This window comes from Otolemur garnettii, unplaced genomic scaffold (genome assembly GCF_000181295.1).
Source record: "Otolemur garnettii isolate 467f Iridium unplaced genomic scaffold, OtoGar3 scaffold00011, whole genome shotgun sequence".
Taxonomy (NCBI): Eukaryota; Metazoa; Chordata; class Mammalia; order Primates; family Galagidae; genus Otolemur; species Otolemur garnettii.
The window spans coordinates 28875823-28899101 of NW_003852406.1; the positions used below are offsets into that span (position 1 = coordinate 28875823).

Sequence of the window (23279 nt, forward strand, 5' to 3'; positions counted from 1 at the left end):
AACAGAAAGGGGGTGGTGCCTGTGGCTCAAAGAAGTAGGGCGCTGGCCCCATGTACCAGAGGTGGCAGGTTCAAACCCAGCCCTGGCCAAAAACTACAAAAAAAAAAACAAAAACAAAAAGGGAGCCAATAATCCTAAATTTAGAACTGGTACGTTCCAAATAGGGAAGATAGATGAAAAGAAAAAAAGTTAATGTATTTATATCTTCTTGTCTGTCACACTAAAGAATAATTATTGACAGTTGCTAAAGTAGACCCTGTCCACTTTCTTACACTTTCACAAAACTTCCAAATTGTCCTAGTGGACCCCCCCCCCCCACCAAGTAAGCTTCACTGTGATAAAAGTTAAGGTTCTTTAGAGAGATAGTTTTACATTTCACATTTACCAGTGACAAATTTGTGCTTACAGTTGTTGGAATTTATTCAAGTTTTAATATGAAAATATCTGATCTTACAACATTTTCCACAAAGCTATTTATCTGACTGATACTTTTCATGTTTTCCGTTAGGAATTACAAAACTCTACTTTTTCTTTTCATGTTAGAAAAATTACATGCCAGAAATAACCCAATTAACAATTTCTTATATAGTTTCAAATAGCTAGAAGGTAGATGTTGAATGTTCCCATCACAAAGAACTGATAAATGTTTGAGATGATGGATATGCTAATTACCCTGATTTGATTAATATGCATTATATGTATTGAAACATCTCTGTGTGTGCCATAAACATGTGTAACTATGTATCCATTTTTAATGTTAATTTTTTTTGAAAAAACTGCACTCTCTAAGCAGTCCCTGTTCTTGCACAACAGGGAAGATACAGCTTTCAGAGCTTGACTTTGGTGATGTTCTATAATTATTTCTAGTATAAATCAAAATCTGGTGGTTCTTTTCCTGAGGGCCTGTGTTATTTGTGGCATTTCTGGGGAGGCAGGGGATGAGGTTGGAGGTGTGGCTCATGTTTCCAGAGCATCCCCTCCCTTGATTTGGCAATCTTCCTTGGAAGGGGGTTCATGTAAACCCCAGATTTGATTTACCTCAGGGTGAAATATAAGCCTCTTACATTCTGTGAATTAAAATAGTCCTTGTGCTTCCCTAAGTAATCCCAGTTTTCGGTGGAATGTGCATTCTTGGTCACAATTCTGCCAGGTTCATATGCATCCACTGCTGAGGCTAGATATTTAGTTACATGGGGTGCAGACTTTAGCCAAAAGCTGAAGTGGCTACTTATCTAATGAAGTCAGTGAAGTCCACTGCCAGTATTTTTCTGCATGATAAGGTCAGTAACTAATCGGATGGGACTCTAGCCCATATTTGATTAGAAGGGAAAAGAAATAAGTTGCTATTACTCTTTTTGCATTTTTGTATTCCCTTTTTCCTTTTGTTAGATTAAGATCTTCTGTCAGGGGGCAGTGCCTATGGCTCAGTGAGTAGGGCGCTGGTCCCATATGCCAAGGGTGGTGGGTTCAAACCCGGCCGCAGCCAAACTGCAACCAAAAAATAGCCAGGCATTGTGGCGGGTGCCTGCGATCCCAGCTACTCAGGAGGCTGAGGCAAGAGAATTGCCTACTCCCAACAGCTGGAGGTTGCTGTGAGCTGTGATGCCACGGCATTCTACCGAGGGTGACAAAAGCAAGACTCTGTCTCAAAAAAAAAAAAAAATCTTCTGTCAGTGTAGGGTATTAATAGTTGTCTATTTACTAAATGTCTAGTCCATGGTGAAAGGTATATTACTTTACTTATCTCTAATCTCCAAAAACTCTAAAGGAAAAATATTATCTTATTTTTTTCAGAAAAAGAAATTGAAATTCAGAGAAGTTAAGTAACTTACCTAGGATTTATATACATAGTATGTGCTAGAGCCAGAATTCATCGTAGGTACTTAGAGTTTAGAATTTATATGTTTATTCTTTGACTTACTAAAGCAAACTTTACATAGACAGCTTATGTTTACACTAGAGTTCACAAGTACTTTTTTAGCCACAGCTGCTATTGTAATCTTAGAGAAATTATTAAATTTTTCATAATAAATTTTTAGATGAAATTGTATTCTAGGAAATTATTCATTTGTGAATAATTTAAATTGGTATAAAGACAAAAATGAGATTTGAAGACCAAATGCTTAGATTTTCAGTCTCAGTCGTACCTTTCACTAACTGTGTTTCCTTTGGAAAGTCACCTAACTTCCCTGAGCCTTACTTTTTCACATGGGAGTAATACTAACTGACAATATTGCTGAGAAGATTAAATATGACCATGTATTCAAATTGTATATGAAAACACTACACTGTACCCCATGTTTGCATTAATGTATACAGCTATCATTTAATAAAAAAAATTAAAAAAAAGACCATGTACATGAAAGTATTTTGTAACCTATAATTTTATAGATATTGTTAAGATTAATATAAAGAAGAAATGTCTCTATCTTCTATTCATTTACTATCTACTGGGTGCATGGCTGTGTAAGTGGCACGCTCGTTGGGAAGGACAAAGCAGTAGCAGGGAAACAAGGGCTCTCGTGAAGTTGATGCTCTGCTTCTGTGCTCTGCAGTACAGCAGCTTCTAGGCATGTGTGACTGTGGACATTTTAATTATGAAAGTTAAATACAATTTAAAATTCAGTTTCTCAGTCACACTAACTGCATTTCAAGTGTTCACTAGCCGTATGTGGGCAGCCCCTCTCATGCTGTGCAGTGCAGAGAGAACATTTTCATCCTCACAGAGAATTCTGCATGCTAGGACCCAGACATGAAACTAGTTAACACTTCTGTGGTTTATCTTACAAGGGTACAAGTGAACCTTTTTAAGAGTAGAATATGAATGTTTTGGCACAATAACTAGGTAAATGACATGAAGGCTATGTTAACCAGTTTGATGAAATGTTTCAAATTGTATGTGAAAACACCACACTGTACCCCAGAAATGCATTAATATACATAGTTACCATTCAATAAAAAAATAAAATAAAATAAAAAAGAAACTAGTTAAATATTTGTTCACCTCTGATGAGTACTTTGAAGGAATAATCAAATCAGGGAAAGGAATGTTTGTGCTAAGAACTCAGGGATAAATACGAATATTCTAGCAGTGCAGGAGTGGAAGAAGCATTTCAGAAGGAAGAAATGAAAATTTGCAAAGACATTGATGTAGGAAGAAGAGGGACTGAGATCTAGAAGGACCTCATGTATATGGAGCCTTTGTGGCGGGATTAGCCATGCATGGGAGGAACAGGCCCTCCTGGATTGTAAGAGAAACAGGAGAGGACGGGTAAACCACAGATAGACTTGTCGATTTTGTGGCAGAAAGTATTGGGGGGGGAGGGGTTGTTCCAGTAGCTTCCACTTTCTCTATGAAGCATAAGATCTTTTTATGAAAGTAAGAGACAAAAAGGCCAGGGTAGAATTTGGAAGAGAGTGAGGAATAAATATATGAAGCAAGTCTTTGAGGAGAATGAGAGAATGATCAGAACAGAGAAACTTAGTAATCTCTTGACTCAGCAGTCATACCAGTCTTTTGCTTGTTATGACTTTTTCTCAGGTTTGGAAATAGTAATGACTGGCAGTTTTCATTAATCTGACTAAATAAATGAATGCATGCAAGGCACCGAGAGTGGTGCCTTGCTCATAGGAAGAGCTAAATGAACATTACCACCACTGGCAGGTTTTGTCTAATAGGAGTATCACATAGAACCACAAGAAAGAATGAATCTGAAATAAGGGCTGCAAAAAAGTATTACACACAGCCCTCTCAGTGAAGAACCTTACAGTCTAGGTCAGGCGTCCTCAAACTACGGCCCGCAGGCCACATGCAGCCCGCCTAGGACATTTATCTAGCCCGCTGGGTGTTTTTGCCGCTGCTGCCTGTCCTGCTTAGCAGCCAACTCGTCCGGGGGCCCACAGTCCGGCCTTCCAACGGTCTGAGGGACAGTGAACTGGCCCCCTGTTTAAAAAGTTTGAGGACTCCTGGTAGGTAATCCATGGCCTTTTCTGTGAAAAGCAAATAAGCCCTCTGTTGTCTAATAACATCCACAGTGGCAGGCAATCCTCAAACTAGCTGCAAACTAGAACACAGGGAGTTTAACATTTTGAGAATTTACAGTGCTTATAATGTCCAAACCTACCTTGAGGATTTAAATCAAAATGTAAAAACCTGTTCAGATTCTTGTACTAATTTTCTCTGCCATGATCCTCTCACCTTCTCCCTGTTTCTAGTTCTTTTCTACTTTAAGGGTCACACAGAAACTGATAACAATTGCTCTGACAAACCTGATGGATGGGTCATACCATCCTCTAGTTCTGTTTTGTGCCATGAGGGGGAGATTGGTAGAAGTGAATACCAAGTAATACCAGGCTTGTGAGTTATTCGTTTTTACCTCCCTTCAGGTGCTCTATGAGGCATGTTCATATATAATACTGAAAGTAACTTGTGTTTCAAAATGTTTAGGAAAATGAAATATAGTCCAATCATTAATGTCATTCTTTCCTTTCATTTTGAATTAAAGGCTTCAGCGATTAGCCAAAGATCTTCTAAAACAACTACAAGTACAAGACAGTGGCTCATGGGCAAACAATAAAGTTTCTGCTTTAGATCGGACACTAGGTGAGATCGCTAGGATATTGGAAAAAGAGGTATGTGGCTGATTTCTGACTTTTAGCCTTAATCTTTGTGGTCCTTTCTCACTCTGATAACTAGGACTAGATAGATCTCAGTATATGCCTTTCTTTTGTGTTTTTAATTGATGGATTTTTTTTCTTTTGTACCTTTTAGTTGTTTTTCATTGTTTAATCAAAAGTGTTTTGGGGCAGCACCTGTGGCTCAGTGGGTAGGGCACCGGCCCCATATACCAGGGGTGACGGATTCGAACCTGGTCCTGGCCAGCTAAACAGCAGTGGCAACCGCAACAAAAATAGCCCGGTGTTGTGTGGGCTCCTGTAGTCCCAGCAACTTGGGAGGTTGAGGCAAGAGAATCGCCCTAGCCCAAGAGCTGGAGGTTGCTATGAGCTGTGATGCCATGGCACTCTACTGAGGGTGACAAAGTGAGACTCTGTCTCAAAAAAAAAAGTGTTTTCAATTTTTTTAATTAAAGCCCTCTTTAGGTCTTGGTTTTTTCTCATTCATGTTTTCCTCAAACAAACAAAGTGAAATTCTTTAATCAGGAATCACAATAATAAAGATATATGATTTTATGGCAGAAAATATAAAATTTTGAAATATATAGCTCATAAATCACAATTGGATTTCTACAAAACATCAATTTTTCCCATTTCCAAGAGATTTGGCAGTTTTCTTTAATGACTTACAGTAGGGGAATCTTATTTCTGCTGCACATTGGAAGAATAAGAGTTGTCTTGGGCCACTGAGTAAATACATGAACACCAACAAAAGCTGGTTAGCAAAAAAAAAAAGTCTGTGCATATTTTCCATGATATCTGACACCACAGATAAGCAAAAAAGTCCTCAGAAAATCATCATGCAGCCTCTAGGCCCCAGGTTGGACACCCCTGATTAGAGCCATTAAATGTTTCAATTACAGTTAAAACATCCTTAATGATTTTAAAAGTATTTATTAGTCACTGTAGAAAAATGTTACATATACAAAGAAATAAAACTCTTTATAATATCAACTATTAACATTTTATTATCTTTCTAATTGTTTTGTTGTACTTTTTTACATTATTTTATCTGGCTAATTTTATCATAACTATTTCTCATGTCTTATAAAATTCATTGTAGCTGAATAAACATATCACAGTTTTTTACATAATTTATAACAATTTAGTAGTTTCTAATTTTCCATCTTTGTCTACTAACTGCCTTTTTTTTCTGGTTTAAAATTACTATGTAAAATATTTCATTTATTAAAAATATATGGTAATTAAAATAGTAGAAAAATTAATGAACAACTGTGAGCTCACCACCCAATGTAAGAGTTAGACTATTACCAATACATTGATGGTTCCCAGGGTGATCCTTCTTACCTTACCACAGCCCCCGTGCAGTGAATGCATTAGAGAATTAAAGGTGTCTTGTCTTTTTGTTTTTTAAAATAAAGCTTTATTGCCTTATCACATAAATGTATTATTAAATAATGTTATTTAGTTTTGCTCATTTTTTACTTTTACAAAATATTATGCCATAGACTTCTGCAATTTTTTTCAGTCAAAATCATGATTCTGAGTTTTATTTAACTTTATAAATGGAGTTGTTTTTCATTCTTTTTCTCTAATGTATAGTAAATACTTCATTGTGATAATGTTACAATTTTTTTATCCATTTTCTCAACAATAAACATTTCAGGGTGTGTGTGTATGAGAGAGAGAGGAGGGCATTGAGTGTGTGTGTACCCACAGACATTCTTGTATCAAGAAAATTTCTTTAAATCAGGGAGTCTCAGGCTGTAATTGTGTCAGAATTGCCTGAATACAGATTGCTGAGCACTGCCCTGGATTTCTGATTTAAGTAGGTTTTGTGTGGTTTCCCCAAATTTTTATTTTTAACAAGTTCCCAAGTGACGCCAATGCTGCTGGTCCAAGGGCTGCAGGCTGGGGCTTGTGCTGGCTGGGTTCTCAGGCAGGTGAACGGCCAGCTTTACAAGACAGTCCTCAGCTGCACTGTGGAGTCAGATAGTACACGAGTGAGAGCAGCATAGGCAGCGTGGCACCACAGCAGAGTTTGGAAGAGTTGGTTCTGCTGTGTAACATCCCCCTTTCAGGTGTCAGAGGTTCAGAAACTTGTAGTTGTCAGGCATTTGGCATATGGAGTGAGAGGTTTGATGGGTCTTGGGAAAAAGCTCTAATCTTTTTCAAGATTAGTATGTAATGATTATTTTTGTAAAGTATAAAGGATACTACACTGAATGAAAAGGCAATTGCTTAAAGATACCACTACCCATACCTTATCTCATTAATATTGTTTTAGATTGAAGTAATCACAGAATTTTTGAGGAAAAAGTAGAATGATCTATATGAGAAAGGAATTCAGTATGAAAATCCAAGTTATTTCGTTCACAAAGGGGCAATTTACTGGAATACCACAATTCCTTATAATTTCACCAAGAAAAATGTCTGGCTCCTAGTCTAAATGGTCTGTGTCAGGAACCTTGCTGTAAAGCTGTCCTCAGAGTATACACTGCAGGACCACCTAACAGTTTAAAGTTACCTACAATAAGATCTTTTTACTACTTTTATAACTAAAATGCTTTTTACCTACCCAAGACAAACTCATTTTGTGAAGACTTCTGTAGAGTTATACTGACATTTCAGTGCAATTCAGCTGATCATATTTATGATTTCAGTCTAGGAATTGTAAATAACCATTACTTTTTATTTGGAAAACTGCCTAGAGTAACAAAATCATTAGAGCCAAAGCCAAGTGCCTAGTGAAGGATTTGAAGACAGCCTAGAAGTGAAAAGGGTGGGACCGTTGGAACATGGACAAGCACCCACAGAGGAATGGTGACAGAGGACTCTCAAGGTCATTATTAACTTAACCTAGATCTCAAAACACTGATGCTTTTCATGATTGCTTTGACACAGTTTTTCCTAAGATAGTTTTTCTAAAGTTCTGAGAACTATGTTAGAGCTAACAGGTTAAACTTGTGATGTAGGGCAGTGCTCTGGCTCAAGGAGTGGGGCACTGGCCCCATATACCAGGGGTGGCGGGTCCAAGCCTGGCTCCAGCCAAAAACTGCAAAAAAAAAAAAAAAAAATTATAAGTATTTTTAAAAAATAAACTTGTGATGTATACAAATGCTCTTATAATGAAAAAGAGCAGAAAACTGGAAGACCTAGGTTTTATAGTACTTACCATGTGTCTCAGGTACCATCTGGCTTTTTGGGTTCTCTAATTCTATTCAGAAATAAAAGTTTATAAGCTTTGTTTAATGTTTTATGCTTTTAAAAATCTTTAGCCACTTCTTTTTTTTTTTTTTTTGAGACAGAGCCTCAAGCTGTCCCCCTGGGCAGAGTGCCGTGGCATTACAGCTCACAGCAACCTCCAACTCTTGGGCTCAAGTGAGTCTCCCGCCTCCGCCTCCCAAGTAGCTGGGACCACAGGCACCCGCCACAACGCCCGGCTATTTTTTTGGTTGCAGCCGTCATTGTTGTTTGGCGGGTCCGGGCTGGGGATTCGAACCCGCCACCTTAGGTGTACGTGGCGGGCGCCTTAGCCGGTTGAGCTATAGGCGCCAAGCCTGCCACTTCTTTTTATAGACATATCTTGGTCTAGGGTACTTGTACCAACTTTCCCAACAAAAACATGAAAATGCTAGGGTTGGGGGGGGTGGGGTGGACAATTTTCTTAAAAGCATCAAAGAGCAAAGAAGAACTTAAAGAATTACCAGGCCAAAGGGATGGGGAGAGCCAGAATTTAGGAAGTTGTACATAAAACTGAACGTTTCCCAAAGCATTTGCCAGATTGGCAAATGTGGGTTGTGGCTTGCAGGCTTCATGGGGTAAAGGGACAAAAGTAAAATCCTGGGGCGGCACCTGTGGCTCAAAGGAGTAGGGCATCGGCCCCATATGCCGGAGGTGGTGGGTTCAAACCCAGCCCTGGCCAAAAACTGCAAAAACAAAAGTAAAATCCTAATGGCTGCTGAAGGTATGAAGTCTAACAGTAGATTTTTTTCCGTTGTCTTTTCATAAAGATGAGACTGCAACATCCTGTCCCCTTACGTAACAGTGAGCCCTCTCATCCCACCCCTAGAACTATGAAGAAAGTATCTTGGCACAGTGAAAGTTAGCATCCAACCCGGGCATAGCTTTGCAGCCCCAATTCATATCACCTGTATTATTTCATGTTAAATAATTTTGCAAGGACCGTTAGCTATAGTTTAAAAAATAAAGGTACAAAAGTAAGTAAGTCATAATGAGATATGAACAAGCAGAAACTAAAACGGCAAGGCTTTGTAATTACTAGTTACAGATTATAAAGCTACACCTCCTTTCTTTAAAAGTAAATGGCAAGCACCATCCATTGAATGGGCCTACTTTCCCCAGTGTATATTGTTATTTGCTTTGTCATAGATCAGTTGCTTATAGGTAGATGGGTTTATATGTGGGTTCTCTGTTCTGTTCCATTGGTCTATATCTCCATTTTTGTCTTAATACCATGCTGTTTTGGTTACTATAACCATGAAGTATAGTTTGAAGTCTATTAATGTGATGCCATGGGTTCTTTTTGCTTAAGATTGCTTTGGGTATTTGGGCTCTTTCATGATTCCAAATGAAGTGTAGAATTATTCTTTTTAGATATGTGAAGCATGACTTTGGTAACTTAATGGAGATGACACAGAAATTATAAATCACTTATGTTGAATCTATCTGTCCATGAGAAAGAAATGTTTGTTGGTTTGTAGCCCCTGTGCTCTCTTTCCTCAGAGTTTTGTAGTTCTCCTTATAGAGATCTTTCATCTCCTTGATTAAGTATATTCTTAGGTATTTTATTTTCTTTGTAGCTATCATGATGGTATGGGGTCTTTGATTTGACTCTCAGCTTCAGTAGTATTAGTTACTTCTGATTTACACACATTGATTTTGTATCCTGAAACTTTGAGGAATTTATTTATTAATTTCAGGAGGCTGTTGGTGAATCTTTGCAGTTTCCTAGATACAAGATTCTATCATCAACAAAGACCCATAGTTTAACCTCCTCTTTCCCAATTTGGATTCCCTTAATATTCTTCTCTTGTCTGATTACCCTGATTAGGACTTCCAGCACTATGTTCAACAGGAGTGGTAATAGTGCCACATGCCATACAAAGAAACAGGACATCTACTAAGGGGTAATGACCAGAATTTACAAAGAACTCAAGCAAGTCAGCAAGACAAAAAACAAACAACCCTGTTAAAAAGTAGGTAAAAGACATGAACAGACACTTCTCAAAAGAAGAAAGTAAATTGGCCAGTAAACATATGAAAAAATGCTCAACATCACTTACCATCAGGGAACTGCAAATGAAAACCACAGTGAAATATCCCCTTATCCCAGTTAGAAGGGCATTTATTTAGAAGTCCAAAAGCAATAGATGTTGGCATAGACACAGAGAGAAAGGAATGCTTATACACTGTTGGTAGGACTGCACATTAGTACAACCTCTATGGAAAATATTATGGAGATTCCTCAAAGAACTATAAGGAGACCTACCATTCAATCCAGTAGTCCCACTACTGAGTATTTACTGAAAGGAAAATAAGTCATTTTATAAAAAAAATCTGCACTTGAGTGTTTGCACAGTCCTCGTTTGATCCAGGACAAACGAGGCATTTGTCTGTGCATATTTGGGAAAAGATGGCACCACAAAGCACTATGGGAAAATAAGCTCTATTTAGCAAATGATGCTGCAATGATTGTCCTTGTTTTCAAAAAATTAAACTTGACCTCTACTTCACATCATAAAAAAAAAAGCTGTGAACGTTTGCAGCACAGTTCACAACTGCAGTGATGTGGAATCAACCCAAGTGCCCGTTAGTGGCATGAGTGGATTAATAAAATGTGGTATATGTACACAGTGGAATACTCAGCTATACAGAAAAGATGAATTAATACCTTTAACAACAATCTGGAATGAGCTGGAAACAATTTTCCCAAATGAAGTATCTCAAGAATGGAAAAACAAACACCACATGTACTTACTATTAAATTGGAACTAACCAGTGAGCACACGTGTCTGTGCACAGAGGGGAGAAAAACTCAAGGTAAAGCAACCGGAGGGGAGGGGATAGCCCAACTTATATGTCCCGCGAACTACTTGGGTGACAGGTACACTGACAGCCAGAACTCAAGCATCACAAAAGTGATCCATGTACCCTAAAATACTTCTACCCCCTTAATATTTTGAAACATTTTTTTAAGTAAAACACAAGCTGGGAAATATTTACAAGAATGGACTTAGCAGTAGTTAACAGAGTAGGTAATCCAAAACTGTCCTCCTGCTAAACTAGAGATAGAAAACTGGAACTGAATTGCTAACAAAGTAGTGAATAATCACTGAGCCAGGATCCAGATTTTGACACTTTGGTCTGGGTACCATTGGTGATCCGAAAGAGATAGAGGAAAAACTAAGTAGTACTTTTGACATTGTCACAGAACTGGTGGGGGAAAATGTTAGCATCTACAACTATCAGTGATAGTGGCTGTAGCAAAAAACCTCATATTTGGTTTGGAATCTTTGTTGGTGGTGAGACAGAGTCCCACCCTCTGCCCTGAGCAGAGTGCAACAGCATCATAGATCACTGCAACCTCAGACTCGGGCTGTGGGCATCCTGCTGCCTCAGCCTCCAGAAGCCGCTGGGATCACAGGTGCTTGCCTCCGCGCCCGGCTGGGTTTTTCATTTTTTTTAGGAGTCAGGGTCTCACTCCCACTCAGCCAAGTCTCAAATTCCTGATCTCAAGCAATTCTCCCTCCTCAGCCTCCGACAGTGCTGGGATTATAGGCGTGAGCCAATGCTCCCGGCTTGGTTTGGAATCTTAAAGGACTGTCCAAGGAGAGGGTAACGGGAGGTACCCCAGTCATTGCACAGATTCAACTCAGATACAAATCACCTGGGTAGCTGGGAAAATCAAATCACTGTACAAATATCGAAATGTTCTTAAATTGCTAGCATTCCAGCTGCCTAACACAAGCAAATAAAAAATTTACTCCGGAGAAAGATTATAGCAGCTGAAATCTCAAACTACTTTTACAAAATAATTTTTTTTTTTTTTTGAGACAGAACCTCAAGCTTTCCCCCTGGGCAGAGTGCCGTGGCATTACAGCTCACAGCAACCTCCAATTCCTGGGCTCAAGCGAGTCTCCTGCCTCCGCCTCCCAAGTAGCTGGGACCACAGGCGCCCGCCACAACGCCCGGCTATTTTTTTTGGTTGCAGCCGTCATTGTTGTTTGGCGGGTCCGGGCTGGGGATTCGAACCCGCCACCTTAGGTGTACGTGGCTGGCGCCTTAGCCGGCTGAGCCATAGGCGCAGAGCCACAAAATAATTTAAATAGAATGTTTGGCCCAGTAAAGTAATTAGACATACAAAGGAGCAAGACTACATGAATAAAAATCAATAAAAACAGACGCACAGAGGGTTTGAACTGTGCTTCCCATGCTCAAGATGTAAGTATTAACTGTTTTTTTTAAAGATAAATAGCACATTTGAGAGAAAGTAAACATTTGAGAACCAAACATTTTAATAATCAAAATTAAGAAAAATATAGATGAGGGAACAGCAGAATAAATAGCTAAAGAGAGAATCACCAAAGAGATATATAGGACCTTGGAAACCAAGATATGGGGTGGGTGCAAGGGTAGGTGGAGGATAAAAAGTTGCCTTTCGGGTGCCATGAATACTGTTCTGGTGACAGACACACCAAAAGCCCTATACAGGGTATCCATATAACAAAAACGTTTGTACTCCCTTGATATTTGAAATTAAGAAAAAGAGAATCAGTGTACCAAAAGATAGGTAATAAGAAAGAATCTAGAGCAGGGGCCTCAAACTTTTTAAACAGGGGCCAGTTCACTGTCCCTCAGACTGCAGCCGGACTGCAGCCCCAGGACAAGTCAGCTGCTAAGCAGGACAGGCAGCTGCAGCAAAAACACCTGGTGGGCCAGATAAATGTCCTAGGCGGGCTGCATGTGGCCCACGGGCCATAGTTTGAGGACACCTGATCTAGAGAGCATAGAAAGATAAGGATAGAGAAGATACAAAAAAGAGTGTAGGAGATATGCAATACAGAGTGAAACTGTCTCAACTTATGTGTAGTTAGAGAGCCCCAGAGGAGAGAAGAGAATGAGGCAGAAATGGCATTTGAAGTGCTTGTCATTTATAAGTTTCCAAGATTTAAAATTAGTCTACAAATTTAAGAAATCCAATGAAGCCCAAACAGGATAAATGAAAAGAAATACACATCTATAAACATCAGAGTGAAATGAAAGAAAATCAAATTATAAGCCAATCTCCTTTATGAACTGGGATTCAGAATTCCTAAACAAAACTTTAGTAAACTAAATCATTCAATGTGTAATAAGATTAATATAGCATATGAAGTTAGACTTACCCAATCTTGTCTATGGGCGGCACCTGTGGCTCAAAGGAGTAGGGCGCCATCCCCATATGCTGGAGGTGGCATTTTTAAACCCAGCCCTGGCCAAAAACTACAAAAAAAAATCCCAAAAACATGTCTGCCATATCAGAATAAAAGGAAAAAAGTGATAAGTGACTATCTAAAAGATACAGTGAATATATTTGGTAAGTTTAGCATTAATTAATGATAAAGATTCATACTAAACCAGAATAGAAGGAAATTTTCTTCATCTGACAAATTGAATCTACCAAAAAAATGTATGGCAAAATCATATTTACTGGTGATATGTTGAAAATTTTCCCTTTGAAATTGGGAACAAAAAGAGAATGCCTGCTGTCAACATTTTTGCTTAAAATTGAGATTCTAGCTAGTGGACAAAATAAATAAAAGCGATAAGATTTTGAGAGAAAAAAGTAAAATAGTCCTTATTAGCAAATGACATAAGTTGTATATAGAAAATTCAAAATAATTTACCAATAAATATTAGAACTTATAAGTCTAACAAGACTACTTGATACAAGGACAGAATATAAAAATTAATTATATGTCAAAATATTAAATGTCTAGGAGTAAATCTATCATGTTTGTGGGCCAGAAAACTCACTATACCATATTTTTCATTTTTTTTCCAGACTTATTTGCAGATTTGATTAAATTCCAATTAAAATTCTAACATTGTATTTTGGGAAAGTTGAAATTAAGTGTTTAGAATTAAAATATGGAATTTCAGAGAATCAGTAATGACCAAAACACTGTTGAAAAAAAGTAATATGGGAGTATTTGCTCTACCAGCTAACAAAACTTTCTATAAAGCCACAGTAATTAAGATAATGTGCTATTGGAGCAAAAATGGGGGGAAAGAATAATGGAACATAATTGCATTTGTAAGCAGCCCCACTCGTGTATGTATGCTTGATCCAGGACAAACGAGGCATTTGTCTGTGCATATTTGGGAAAAGATGGCACCACAAAGCACTATGGGAAAATAAGCTCTATTTAGCAAATGATGCTGCAATGATTGTCCTTGTTTTCAAAAAATTAAACTTGACCTCTACTTCACATCATAAAAAATTAATTTCAGGTGGACTTAAATATAAAATGAGAAACCAAACTTTTAGGACCTAATATAGATTATTCTCTTCTTGATCTTGGGGTTTTGCCTGAACAAGAAAAAGACACAAAAGACATTAGCAATAAAGGGCAAGTTGATAAATTTGGCTACTTTAAAAATAGGAGCTTTTGTTTATCAAAAGATACTAGGAAAATAGTAAAAGGACAAGCAACAGAATGGAAAAGTATTTTGATATATATAATCAGGGAGGAAGAGATCCAGAGTATATAAGAAACTCCTACAAAGTAGGGAGGAAAAAACACAAATTCAGTAATAAAATGGTCCAGAAATAGGTATTCCAGAAGGAGAAATCCAAATAACCAATAAATAAATGTGACGATAGTCAGCTTCTGTAGTAATTGGGTAATTCAAATATGAAACTTTTGATAATGTGATTTACTTATCAAAATGACAAGAAATTTTAAAAGACTGAAAATACCAAATATTTGCAAAGATCTAGAGCAATGGGAATGTTCATAATAAGAATAGTTGGTACGGCTCAGCGCCTGTGGCTCAAGTGGCTAAGGCACCAGCCACATACACCTAGGGTGGTGGGTTCGAATCCACCTGGGCCCGCCAAACAACAATGATGGCTGCAACCAAGCAATGACCAGGCATTGTGCCAGGCATCTGTGGTCCCATCTACTTGGGAGGCATAGGCAGGAGACTCTCTTGAGCCCAGGAGTTGGAGGTTGCTGTGAGCTGTGATGCCATGGCACTCTACCCAGGGGAAATAGCTTGAGGCTCTGTCTCAAAGAAAAAAAAAAAAGAGTAGTTGGTACTACCATGTAGAAAACAGTTTTCTAGTCTCAGCTAAAGTTGCAGACATGTGATCATTTTCCACCCTTCAGCATCTATCCAAGAGAAAGCAATGAGTGTATGCACCAGGAGACATGTATGCAGACATTCAGTAGCAAAATTTGTATACATTTATAGTCACCAAATATGAAAAACAGCCCAATGCCTATCCACCAACAGCTAGATTTACAAATTGTGGTATGTTCATATAATGGAATATTATTCAACAGTGAAAATGAATGAAACACATCTGAGGATAACAGCAGGGATATATCTCACAAACAATGCTTAGTGAGAGAAACAAGTCACCAAAAAAAAAAAAGTGTGTTTGTGTAGATACATGTATATGTATACAAAAGTGTGTTTGTGTATATACATGTATATGTACATAACATACATATACACACACATATGTATATATATACACACACATACTATTAGAATTCCAGTTACATAAAGTTCGGGAAAAGACAAAGTGACCTATATTGTTTTGGAATGTGTATGTAGGTAGTAAAACCAAAGAAAGTACAGAAAAATTTTCTCACAAAAATTAGGGTGAGGATTACTGAGAGAGGAGGGTGGGATGTGTGATCAGGTGGAGTGACCTGTGTGGCAAAATAAATTATTCTAGACAAAAGACCCTTTTTGTTGCAGAAATGTTTAATTATTGCAAATAAGAGTTTCTAATACATGCCTAGATATGCCAAGTCATTTTCCTCATTCTGACCATTGATTTAAATTTGGTCCAAGTGAGTAATGTGATTTGTATTTGCATTGACTTTTCTCATTACTCTGTGATGGTGAACATTACATTGAAGTTTGGATAGTAACAGCATCCCAGCAGCTTTCTGTGGTTTATCAGTAACATGAGACATTTGTGTGCTGTTACTGTAAGTAAACACTTTAAGCAGATGGATTGGACATGGAGTCTGTCCAGTTGCCTTTCCTGACTTCATAGAATCATGCCAAATTAAATAGAGATTCAGCTGTGAATCTCTTGAACCCGAATAAGCAAACCACATTGCTGGCAGCATTCATGATTTGAACTGAATTGAGAAATGTCAAATTATGGTTTACTTTGTAATACCCATAGCAAACTCTGCCATGCTTTGATGTTTTTAAAATGTATCTTGTAAAATTCCACTAACAGATAGATACCTGTGGAAGGTAGAAACTACTCCTTGCCTTTTTCCTCTTTTTGCCAACTGTTGTGGCTGTTTAAACCACACTTAGACTGAGATAAAATAAATCACTAATCTTTGAGAGCTTTTCAGCCTAATTGTATTAAGAAAATTGTGTTTACTTTCCATCTGATCCCACAATCCTGTTGCTAGGTATCTACCCAGAAGAATAAAAAATCATTTTACCATAAGGACATTGGTGGAAGAATGTTATCAGTGTTCAATTCACAGTAACCAAAGGATATGGAATCAACCCATGTGCCCATCAACACATGAATGGATTAATAAACTGTGGTACATGTATACCGTGGAATACTATTCAACCAATAAAAAGATGGAGACTTTACATCTTTTGTATTAACCTGAATGGAGTTAGAGAACATTCTCCTTAGTAAGAATGGAAAAACAAGTATCCAGTGTACTCAATACTAATATGAAAACAGGAGATAGACAAATATATGGCCACACAAGAGAAAAACACAAACTCAAATGGAGGTTGGGGGAAGGAGTGAAGTAGGAGGAGGGAGGGGAATTGGTGCACTCTCACCTAATGGGCACAAGGTGGGGGCATATGGCACACCTCCTGGGGGAGGGGTACAACTACAACTTGGACTGTCTTTAACAAATGCAAACAATGGAACTCAATCATCTGTACCTTCATATTAATCTAAAAAAACAAACACAACCCCCCCCCCCATACACACACACACTACACTTCCCAGAAAAAAAAAGAAAGAAAATCATATTCAGGTTCTCCTAGACCAGTGGTTCTCAACCTTCCTGATGCCACAAGCCTTTAATACAGTTCCTGTGGGTGGTGACCTACAGGTTGAGAACCGCTGTCCTAGACACTGCCTATCCTCCAAACTCCATGATTTTGTTTTTGTTTGGTTTTGCTTCCCTTATTTTCAGATGAAACTCTTCAGCTGAGAAGAACTGGAAAGCAGTGGATAAATAACCTGATAACAGTTTGTATGACACTCAGGCCCAGTGTAGCATTTAGCCCCAGGCAGGGGAAAATGTTTCTCAGACCTTCTTTAGCTAGCTTGCTTTAGGGTACTAATATAAGGATGAACTGAATTGTTATTTCAGTAATCTGACAGAGATTTCATTTATATATGGTTTATGTTTTTTTAGAAGAAATAACAAAAAGAAAGGAAGTGATTAAAGGTAGAAAAATTGACTGGAAAGGGGTGTAAAAAACTTTGTAGGGTGATAGAAGTATTCTGCATCTTGTTTTAGGTTGAGGCTATATAAATGTGTGCAGTTATCAGAATTCCTCAGGTTCGGTACCTGTATCTGTGCATTTTATTGCATGTTTATCATACCTCAGTTAAAAAAAATACAGCTTGTCAGTAACGATTACAAAGTAGTTTATATTGTTTTTCAGATTGACAAAGTGAGACTGGCCTTGATAAAAACACACTGCTTTTAATCTTCTCATCTGGAACCACTTTATTGTGGCTTCCTTGTGAAAAGTACTCTTTTTAAAGCAAATAAGTTTGTTGTAAAAACTTGATTATACATATTGACAGTCCTTATTTATGGGACTATTTTTCACACAACTTGTGTTATTTTCTGTTATAATTATGTAAATTAACTCTATGGACTATTTAAAAAAGTTTTAAAGCCTCTTGCCTGTGTAATAGAATATACAGAAATTTACGTAAGACATTTGCCAGAATAATAACTTCAGTGACTACCAGTTGAAATTGAACATTGCCAGCATCCCAGAACCATTTACTTTGCTAATCATATCCTTTTTTGTTAATTTTAGTGTGAACTATTAATTTGACTATTTGAAAGTGCCCACCACAACTTCTGGCTATTTTTTGGTTGTAGTTGTCATTGTTGTTTGGCAGTCCCAGGCTGGATTCGAACCCACCAGCTCTGGTGTATGTGGTTGGCGCCTTAGCGCTGACAGCTGAGCCTGTCCATTCCACTTTTGATAGACATTTGGGTTGATTTTGTAAAATGTGCTTCTAATTATGCATCCTACTAGTCATATGCAAAAATGTCACTAGGGAATAGAATTCCTGGGTCACAGCATGTGCGTATCTTGAACTCTTCTTGACAATGCTAAATAGTTTACCAAAGAAATGTACCAATTTGCATTCCTGGCAGCAGTATATAAAACTCCGGTGGCTTCCTTCCTTTCTAACATGTAATATTATGAGACTTTTTAGTTTTTGCCAATATTGTGGTTATGTATTGATATCTTGCCATAATTTTAATGTGCATTTCTCTATTGGCAGATAGATTTAGGAATCTTTTCATATTTGTTGGCCATTTGAATTTCTTCTTTTGTGATATGCCCGTTCAGATCTTTTGCACATTTTTTTATAGATTTGTAGGAATTCTCTGTATGTTCTGGACATCAGTTCCAAATTGTTCAAATGTATTAAAAATATCTACTCCTAAGGTAGGCACAGAGGCTAACCCCTGTAATCCTAGCACTTTGGGAGACTGAGATAGGAGAATTCCTTGAGGCCGAAAGTTCAAGACCAGCCTGGGCAGCTTGGGCAAGACCATATATCAACAAAAAATAGAAAAATTGACTAGGTGTTATGACATGCTCCTGTAGTCCCAGCTGCGTGGGAAGCTGAGGCAGGGGGATCATTTTAACCTAGGATTGTGACAGCAAGCTAGCTATGAGGATGCCACTGCATTCTAGTTGGAATAACAGAGCAAGACCCTGTCTCCAAAAAAAGTCCTATTTTTCAGCTGTTTACTATGTTTCTTTTGATGAACAGACGTTCTTAATTTTAGCATGTCATATTTATCAGTCTTGTCCTTTATGGGTAATAGGACCTAACTTTTTCTTCTAAAATACCTCCTCAAAGTCAGTATCTTTTCCTATATTCTTGAGGTTTTATAGTGTTTTTTTTTTTCAGTCTGTTATCCATCTGGAATTAATTTTTGTTTTAATGTGAGGCAGAGATTTAATTTTATTTTTCCCCACCTAAATGCTTAATTTTTTGAACTCCATTTATTAAAAAGACCAGCTTTCCCATTTTTCAGTGTCTTCTCTGTCATAAATCACAGGTTTATAAAACAAGTTTGTCCTAGTTTCTCTTTTCTTTCCATTTGTGGTGTTTTCATTTCCTGTAGCCTATGTTGATATCATTTTTATTTTCTAAGTATTGTAAATTTATATAAAATCCTAATCACTTTTAATTTATTCTCTCCAGTTGTCCCTAATATACTTCAAATAATCATTTAATTCTTAATCCTCATCACAGTATTTTATTTTCCATGTCTAGAAAGCCTGTTTGTTCTTTTATTAATCTATCATAGCCTGTTTTGTATTTTCATATTCTTTACAGATATATTCAAATAAATAGAGATATGATCTTTCATTTATTCGTCCACAGAAAATACCATTATTTGATGATGTGCATCTGGTAATTCCAATATCGCATGTCTTGGAGTATGTGTTTACATTGTCTTTTGTTTTTACAAGTTCTCTCCTGTGGTGTCTGGTTTTCTTTTTAACCTGTGGTTTTAGTTCATTTAGTGCTGCTATAAAGAAATGGCTGAGGCTGGATAGTTTATAAAGAAAAGAAGTTTAGTTGGCTCATGGTTCTGTAGGCTACAGAAGAAGCACCGTCTGGCATCGGCCTCTGGTGAGGGCCGTAGGGAGCTTCCAATCAAAGTGAAAGGCAAAGGAGGAGCAGGTGTGTTACAAAAGGAGAGAGGAAGCAAAGAGAGAACGGAGGTGCTGCCAGGCCCCTGTCGACAGCTAGCTCTCACGTGAGCCAATAAAGCAAGAATAAACTTAATAAAACAAGAATTCTCTCTATCATGAGGAGAGCACCAAGCCATTCATGACCGTTCTGCCCATGGCTCAAACACCTCTCACAGGGCCCTGCATTCAATAATAGGCATCAAATTTCAACTTGAGATTTGAAGGGGCCAAATAGCCAAACCATTGCACATGTGAATTTTTTTTTTACTTCATGCTGATTATTTTGTTTGTTGAGAATTATTATATCTATACTCATCGTGAGTACTGGTCTTTAATTTTCTTGTCTGATTGTAGTGTCAGGTTAATAATGGCCTGTAATAGTGAGTGAAAAAATATTTCCTCTTTTGTTTTTTTGGAAGATCTTGAGAAGAACTGGTATTTATTATTCTTTAAACACAGTAGAACCCCCATAGTTAACCACCTTCCTCCACTGACCACCTCCTTGAGTTGACCTAATTTTCATGGACCAGACATGCACCACATGTATATGTTAGTACAGTACGCCTAGTTCCTTATGTTAATCAACTCTGTATGTGGACCAGTTTGTTCCAGTCCCTGGGGTGGTCAACTTACAGAGGTTCTACCGTATTTGGTCGAATTCACCAGTGAAACCATCTTGTCCTGGGATTTTATTTGTTGGAAGGTTTTTTATTTCTGATTCAATCTCTTATTATAAACCTTTTTGTGTTTTCGACTTCTTAAATCAATTTTGGTAGCTTGCATGTTTTAGGAATTTTTTTCATTTCATCTGTTTTGTTTAATTTTTAGGTATATTTTTTATCCTTTTTGTTTCTAGATTAGTAGTAATGTTTCTATTTTTATTTCTGATATCAATTATTTGAATCTTTTCTTTTTTTCCTTATTCTATCTAAAGATTTGTCAATTTTGGCTCAGCGCCCATAGAACAGTGGTTATGGCACTGGCCACATACACCGAGGCTGGCGGGTTCAAACCCGGCCCAGGCCAACTAAAACAACAGTGATCACTGCAACAAAAAAAATAGCTGGGCATTGTGGTGGGTGCCTGTAGTCCCAGCTATTTGGAAAGCTGGTAAGAGAATCACTGGAGCCCAAGAATTTGAGGTTGCTGTGAGCTGTGATGCATGGCACGCTACCAAGGGGCTACATAGTGAGACTCTGTCACAAAAAAAAAAAAAAAAAAGATTTATCAATTTTATTGATTCTTTCAAAGAACCAACTTTTGGTTTCACTGATTTCTGTGTTTTTCTGTCTTGTGTTTCATCTGTCCCTACTCTAATATTCAGTGATTCAAGGTAAACCATTCCCATCAAGACTCTGAAAGCTTCACCCTGATGATAAGCATGAAATGGAAATAAACCAGTTAATCTATAGACTTGGAACCTAACTCAGAACACCAGAGTTCTAAGAAATCCTAGATCTTTTTTTTTTTTTTTAAGACAGTATCACTGTGTCCCCCTCGGTAGAGTGGCATGGTGTCACAGCTTACAGTAACCTCTGAACTCTTTGGCTTAAGCGATTCTCTTGTCTCAACCTCCCAAGTCGCTGGGACTACAGTCATCCACTACAATGCCTGGCTGTTGTTTGGTTGCAGTTGTCATTGTTGTTTGGCAGGCCCGGGCTGGATTCGAACCCACCACCCTTGGTGTATGTGACTGGCACCTTAACTACTTGAGCTATTGGCACCAAGCCCTTAAATCATTTTTGTGAATGTTTCCATACTTCAGAAGCAGCTTTAAGGGCTGTGTGTCTATTTTCTGGTTTTTCACTGTCTCCTTGATTTTTAACTTGTAATTGTTCTCTATATTGGCTTTCATTCCTTAAAGACTATTAGAAAAATATTTTATTCACCTTTTTTTAGTTTTCAGCAGGAAGGTCATCTTGATTTCTTTGTGATTTTTGAATGAGAAAGTCCTACTAGTGTTATTTTAAATCATGTTTTCAAAATAAAACGTACTGAGATGGAAGAATATTATATTCTGGAACACCACAATTATAGGAAATGGCTTTTTCAATTAAGATAGCTGTTTGTGTAACTGAGGATCGACCTGTTTGATATGAAGCCATGCTGCTACTCTTGGAAAACAGTGTGCACCGTCTCTTACTTAAAAAGCATCACCTTATAAAGGATTTAGTTAAAAAGAGAATGAGGTCTGTCTCTGCCAACTCAGCCTACTACAGGTCCTCATTCAGAAAAGTATCCTCACTGACTAGAACTGTAGACCATTAGACTGGAGTTAACTTTTTAACTGAATTTCAGCCACACTCACTTTTTGTGTGTGGTTTTTGTTTTCTTCTTCCTAGAAGCAGAGAGAATGTGACATGCTTAGGGAATCTAGGCAAGACATGAAAGTCATGTTCACTGCTCATCAGCTAGGCGAATGCCGACACGCTGCCATTAACCACCTTTCCCTAAAACAACACTAACGGAAAGTACTCAAAGCTATATGATGAAATGCCACTCTTCTCTCAAGTCATCCGTTTTATTCAAATATTTCAATGGGAAAAAAATGACGTTTTTCTACTCATATGTCTATACCTATGTGAGACTATTTTAATAGTTACGTATTGAAAAAGGTAATTTATAAAATACTTTGTAGCTAAATAATTTTAAAAGAAATTTTCAATAAGACATAGCAATTATTATATTAGACAAGTAGTGTCATGAAAATTATTGAGATCATGAAGTGAGACAGTGAATTATTTAATCTTATTAAAGGTAAATAAGTAATACTATGTAAGAAACCATTTAGCCCAACATGTGACAGTGATTCCATTTCTCAGTAAGGAAATGTGCTTATTGAAGTTTTACCCATCGCAGCCTAACAGTATTCCATCATGCCACCCCTCTGGCTGTATTCTGCTCTTGTGCTCACCTTAGTGATTAATTGCTTCATGCAGTGAGTAAACACTTACTGTTTTAAACCACATTTATATAAGTCTAGGTTCTCAGAAATAGGTCACTAAAAAACAAGAAATTGCCTCTGTATGGAATTGGATGGTAGCTGTCTTCAGTTCACCTCGGTACATTTAAAGTGGTAGTCTCCATGGCAGATAGTTCATGTGTTAACTAAAGCAAGTAGAAAATTCTTCATATAATATATACTATAAAACTTTACTTTCTGGTTAAAATGTAGAATATATGTCAAAGAATGTAAATATTTTATATTTTTAAAATACTGATGAGACCTTAAAGATGTTATCTTCTGTTTCTACGTGTATATCCCCCTCCATACCTGGAAAGTCATTTTTCTTTGGCATTACAGATTCTTTTTTTTTTTTTTTTTTTTTGAGACATAGCCTCAGTTTTTCCAGGCCATCCCACAAGTGTAAATTCAAACTTCAGACCTTCTTAGGGCTGGCTTCTGATTACAGATTCTTTTTTTTTTTTTT

General features: G+C 37.5%; 1 protein-coding gene across 1 annotated transcript in view; it reads left to right on the forward strand.

Annotated features, from left to right (window-relative positions):
* Positions 1-23279, forward strand: part of SCAPER (S-phase cyclin A associated protein in the ER) — a 444723-nt gene that overhangs the window by 226375 nt on the left and 195069 nt on the right. The window contains exon 23 of the mRNA XM_012801961.2: positions 4506-4632. Coding sequence (XP_012657415.1) covers positions 4506-4632 — 127 coding nt within the window. The remainder of the gene's footprint in view (positions 1-4505; positions 4633-23279) is intronic.